Source organism: Hydra vulgaris, chromosome 11 (genome assembly GCF_038396675.1).
Source record: "Hydra vulgaris chromosome 11, alternate assembly HydraT2T_AEP".
Classification (NCBI taxonomy): Eukaryota; Metazoa; Cnidaria; class Hydrozoa; order Anthoathecata; family Hydridae; genus Hydra; species Hydra vulgaris.
In genome coordinates this window covers 51,190,457-51,196,553 of record NC_088930.1, presented here as the reverse complement: position 1 = coordinate 51,196,553, position 6,097 = coordinate 51,190,457, and the positions used below count along the sequence as shown (strand labels likewise).

Below are 6,097 nucleotides of genomic sequence, written 5' to 3'. Positions count from 1 at the left end.
ATTGATGATGAATATAAAAAACTCAAACGGCTGAAGATAAGTTTAAAGAATCTTATTTTAACAAACTAATCGATAAAGTAAAAGATTCATTGCAAGAACTATTTGGATCGTATAATTTTTTAAATCAAATTTTTGGTTTTCTTTTCCATAACGAAAAGCTAAAAACTATGAATACAAATGAATTCAATAATAATTGTTTAAATCTGGTCAAACACCTAAGAAATGATGTTGAAGAAGAGGAATTCAAAAAAGAACTTTTTATTTTAAGATACATTTTAGAAGATAATTACACTATTATAGAGAATTTGGAATTCACTTTAGAAAGAAATTTGGAAGAATTATGTATGTATCGTGTATATCGAATAATTTTAACAATACCCATTACCGTTGCTTATTGTGAACGATCATTTTCAAAACTAATTTAAAATTAATTCCAAATTACCTACGTTCTACAATGTCACAGGAAAGACTTTCAGGACTTACAATACTGTCGATAAAAAATGCAACCGCAAAAGGGCTAGGAAAATTGATTTATAATTTCTTCGTACAACATTTTTTTTTGGAAATAAAACCCAACAAAAACGAATTCAAAAAAATTTAAAATTTTTTTTCAAGGGCCCCAAAATGTTACAGCACGGCTCTTGGACAATGCCATGCAGCAATTTATATAGTTTTAAAAGAGTTTTTAGGTTACATGTAGTATTAGCTACAAGTAAATGAACAACTTTTTGCTTTGTCAAAAAATGGATTTAAATGTGACAAAAATAGGACATCTATAAATTTATAAAAAAATTTCAAAATTTCAAATCCAAATTCCGAGTGAGCAATTTTTGGAAATCTTTTCCTTTACGTTCTTAAATTAAGCATTATGGACATTAGACACTTTTTCAGAACTTCACTGGACCAAAAAATGGCACTTAAACCGGATGCAGTTTTATATAGAGGATGATCACTTAAGTAGATTTTTATTTTGAAATGAAAAAAACATTTAGGTAATATTACTATTATTATGTGAAAAAAAAAATTCTGAAAAAAAAAATCCTATTTATACATTGTAGTCATGTGACACATTAGTCACACTTTGGAAAAACAAACATTTCATATAAGCACTAAAAAAATCGTTGGTGGACTTAAATTAAAATATTTTAAAAAGATTTTAAAAAACCTTACTCATAATATCTACAGAAATCACATTTATGTACACAACAAAGTAGTTAGTATATCTAAAGATTTTTTTAAAGATGCTTTCAAACGAGAAAATGAGAATATCTTATAAACGCTTTAAAAATAAAACGAACATAACAATTTCAACGAACCCACTAATTCATTAAAGTCTTCTTTAATATTTTATATATTTATGGGCAAAAAGAAAAGCGAATTATTGTTTTAGAATGTTCTGGTCATATTGGTATTCGATCAAACTTTATTTAACTATGTGTGAAAACTTTAAAAGCTAAACGTTAGAAGATTGAGAGCGTCTAATGTACAAATTCAACAACTTCATCTAAAAGAAAAAGAAAACGTTATTAGAATAAGGTTAAAAAAGCAATAATAATAGTAGCGAATAACAGTTTCTAAATTACTATTTCTCTTCTCTCTCAATATAGATACATATTTGTGTGTATCTATGTATGTATATATACTTAGATACATATATACAAACACACACAGATATATATATATATATATATATAAATATATATATATATATATATATATATATATATATATATATATATATATATATATATATATATATTTATATATGTAAATACATACATACATACATACATACATACAGTGTTCTCAAAAAAAAAGGGACAGCATGATTATTTTAAAAAAAGCACAAAAATCTTTTTTGAATTATTTTTTAATTTTATATTAATTGTGTGAAATAATAACTTTTATTAAAGAAAAGTGGTAAGAAAATTTTTTAAATATAGGCAGATATCTTTTTAAAACTGAATGCTAGTCTGATTACAATGAGGATGAAAAAATTGCTGAAACCTTTTTGTTTAGATTTATTCTTATAATAATACCAGTAAATACCAACCAGATAAATTCTAATTTATTAAAAATTTGAAAAATAGTTGAAAATCTACCGTCACTTTCAAGATATACGTAAGGGGGCAAATTTAGTAATCGGTAAAAAAAAAAAAGAAGGTTTTTAATTTTAGTGTGATGAAAACAAACTATGGTTTTTGTTTTTGAATTCTTTATATTTTTTACAAATATTTTTTAAAATATAAAACCTTGAAACGTGTGAAATTTATAAGAAATTTATTACATTAAAAAATGTAACATTTTTGTATTTTTCTGGCAAATGCTATGAAAAAAAATTCATTACCGGTAAACTAAACTAATTCGAAACAAACAAACAAAAAAATCCGCCTTTCTAAATAATTGATTTTTTTAATACACATACAATAATAAATATATGATGTCCTGTGTAAAAATTATTTAAAATTACTAAATGGTTCTCGGATTATAACCTATTTTCTATTTTAATAGAAATTCGACACTTAGTGCGACGATGGTAGAATGGTTCAAGGTTGGCAGATAAAGCAGGTCTAACTACATTTACAATGTGCTTTTGGAACTTATCTGAGAGTAAGAGGGTTATTATTTGTCAATATAAGAATTTCAACAATATTATGATAGCTGTATGCAGAAATTAAATTAGTTTATTTTGGAGTGAAGCCACTGCAAGCCGCAAGCTGTTACAGAAAAGTAAAGATCTAAGAGATCAAAAAAGACTTTTTTGTCAAGACAAGAGTATAAAGTTGAGTTATCAGCAAATAGAGCCACTTAAGATGTAAGATGGTCAGAAAGATTGTTTTTGTAGATAAGAGACAGTACACAGGAAAGTAGACAGGAGTAAAGATAAAACATTGCAATACCCTTAAAGTTACTGGAAATGAAGAAGAGTGGAGGCCCTCGAGAATGACTTGAATACTGCGAGAATTGAAGTGTTCCAGAGAACACTTTTAAAAGTTTATGATGGAAATGTTGCCTGAACCACAAGCCCTAGAAGACTAAGAACTGACTTAAGCATCGAAAGCTAAAGTAATTTGGATGTCTAACATTATTAGAGGAAATTATAAATTAGAGGAAAAGTTATTTGCAAACAACTTTTCCTCTAATTTTTATTATCTGTATAATCTGTATAATTTAAATAAATTACAAAATACAAATTATATTATATTATAGATTGTGTTATTGTGGGGGAGAAGTAATCAGATCAGACCCATGAGTTGAGATGGAATGTTAGACTTACTTTATTTAATGACACTGTTAAAGATTTTTCAAAATTTTTTTGAATCTAACATCTGAGAAATGATTTCAATACAAATTACAAGATTTAGTAAACTTAATAATTTATAAAATAGATTTAATAGATTTAGTAAACTTAAATAAAGGAGCTTAGCATCAGACAAGACTTTTTTACATTGACTTCTTGCAATAATAAAAAGACTTTTGTCTTTTTATAATTTCAAGAATTTTTTTTTACTCTTTTTTTTCTTTTTTTTGTCTCTTATGAGATGTTTTATAAAAAAAGATGAAGAAAAATGATCACAGTTTAACATAGCAACTGCACAAGAATATGAAAAATATAAAGCATAATAAAGTATGACTTAAAACTGAAAAGAAGAAATAAAAGCTTCTATAACTACTTGAATCCAGGAGGTTAGGTAAGAAGCAAATATATGCATACATATAGATATATATATATAGTTATAAACATATATGTTTGCTATTTAGATGCTATTTTAGATGCTGGTATACATATTTATAAAAACTTTAATATTTATATGGTAAAGAATTTGCCAAAAATGAAGATGATGATTATGATGGATGTGTGGTATGACTCAAATAAGACAAGAAAAAGAGTTACAACCTTAGACAAACATTGGAAAAAACATTTATCAAACAATGTTTGTCAGAAAAGATAAAAGAAGTTTGGTTATCAGTGTGCAGAGAGGTAGCAGCTTCAGGAGAAAATGGTAGTATTAGAAGTAAGAAAACATGGAGAGAGTGCGTTGCATATGGTATAAATGAGTTTTAATTAATATGGTGTATATCTGTATATAGTATATATATATAGTATATATATATATATATATATATATATATATATATATATATATATATATATATATATATATATATATATATATATAGTATGTATATATATATATATATATATATATATATATATATATATATATATATATATATATATATATATATATATATATATATATATATAAAACAATTTTAAATTTTTTTTATAAAACTCGAATAAGAAAGATTAAATTTCAAAATGTCAGCAGTGCACATGCTTAATGTCTTCGTAAGGGGTCGTCCATAAAATAAGTCACACAAACTTAACCTTAAATACCATAATATTTTAACTTTTCTTAGCAGTGTTGAGCTGACTAGTTGTCAATATTGTAGGGCAAGCCTTCCCAGGAATTGTGCGGTTTCCCAAAAACTGTACTTGGTGCAATTTTGTCTTGTCCACACAGGGCTCAATTTAATTATTTATAAAGTCCTGGACAAAATGTCTGATCAAAATTTGTTTGGAGGGGACAATGTGCAATCAAACTGTAAAAATATAATTTTTATGGTTTTATGAAACCTAGTTTAGTGAAGTTGTAGTTTCTTTCTTTGTTATTTAGAATAATTAATCACAGATTTTTTTTTTTAAATAAAATAGTCCTAGCCTGATATATGTATATATATATATATATATATATATATATATATATATATATATATATATATATATATATATATATATATATATATATATATATATATATATATATATATATATATATATATATATCAGGCTTGGACAGGAACGGTGTGGGATCGCACGCTCTAACTGACAACGCTTAATTTTTTTTTTGACAATATGACCATGGCTGTTTTCATGTTTTAACAATTTAAAATGCAGTTAAAAATTTTTTTTTACGAATAAATTTTAATTGTTGATCTTTTTTAAAGTTTTTATTTTACACCAAGACTTTAAATAAAACCAAAAATTAATTACAATGATCGTTTAAAATAAACGCATTATGCGTAAATTAAATGTTAAATATAATTTTTTTTAGAAGGAATGTTTTTTTTTAAAGAATTGCTTGCTTACTCTTTAGTTTTTTCAATTTACCTGGTTTAAGTTTAGCCTAATGTTTCCTTTTTTAGAAGCATTTCTGAAACATCTACATCATCAAAACATCTAAACAGTTGTGGTCAAGTTGTATTTATTTATAAGTATTTATTTTGTAGAATTTAATTCCCATTGGTCAAATTACTTTGTAAACTGATTGGACAGACTGAGCCAGAAAATGTCAAATGTCTGGCTGTTAAATTGAGCCCTGTCCACACATAAGTTTTTTATTTTAGACAACTTGGTCACGGCCATTTGCAAGTTTTATCATATTAGGCGTTTTGAAAACTAAGTTTTGAAAACAAAGAAAGCAAAACTAAAAAAATATCAAATTAAAATAAATTTAAATAATTTGTGTACTTGTTGACATTAAAAATAAGGATTTTCCTATATTTTATTTAAAGAGGAAAGCAAAAATATAAACTGCTATCTGTTTGTAAAACATTTGTGTAATTTTAATGTAATAAGTATATATTGTGCCTATATGAATACATTTATGTAATGCATGTTTATATGTTTATATACATTCATGTGTTAGTTTGTTCATGAATGCATATATACTTATCTACCTCATAGGCTTTACTTATACATCACTTTTTTAATTATATAATTATATTTACTTGATTATTAGTAAACGCACGCTTAGCTTATTTGGAAAAGACATTTGCTTCATACACGGAATGCCTGTGGTTCAAATCCCACTACTAACCAATTTTTTTAATTTTCTTTTAAATATGGCTCCTCATACATTTGCTTTGTAACCATTTATCTTATTTTTTTATATATAAAAAATGTTTCTGTTGTATGTTTTTGAATGATACACATTTCATCACATTCAGATTTTTTATACCATTGAAGCCTCTCAGTGCATTTTCTATGTTAGATGAAAGCACATATATACATAGTATTTAATCTTCAATT

At 25.1% G+C, this 6,097-nt stretch overlaps 1 protein-coding gene across 16 annotated transcripts in view; it reads right to left on the bottom strand.

Moving 5' to 3' along the window:
* Nucleotides 1-987: 987 nt before the first annotated feature.
* Nucleotides 988-6,097, bottom strand: part of LOC101236855 (CLIP-associating protein 1) — a 72,727-nt gene continuing 67,617 nt past the window's right edge. For all 16 annotated transcript variants that reach the window (XM_065809132.1, XM_065809133.1, XM_065809136.1 and 13 more), the window contains one exon: nt 988-1,504. In XM_065809132.1, the coding sequence (XP_065665204.1) occupies nt 1,454-1,504 (51 nt within the window). In that variant the 3' untranslated portion in view covers nt 988-1,453. The remainder of the gene's footprint in view (nt 1,505-6,097) is intronic.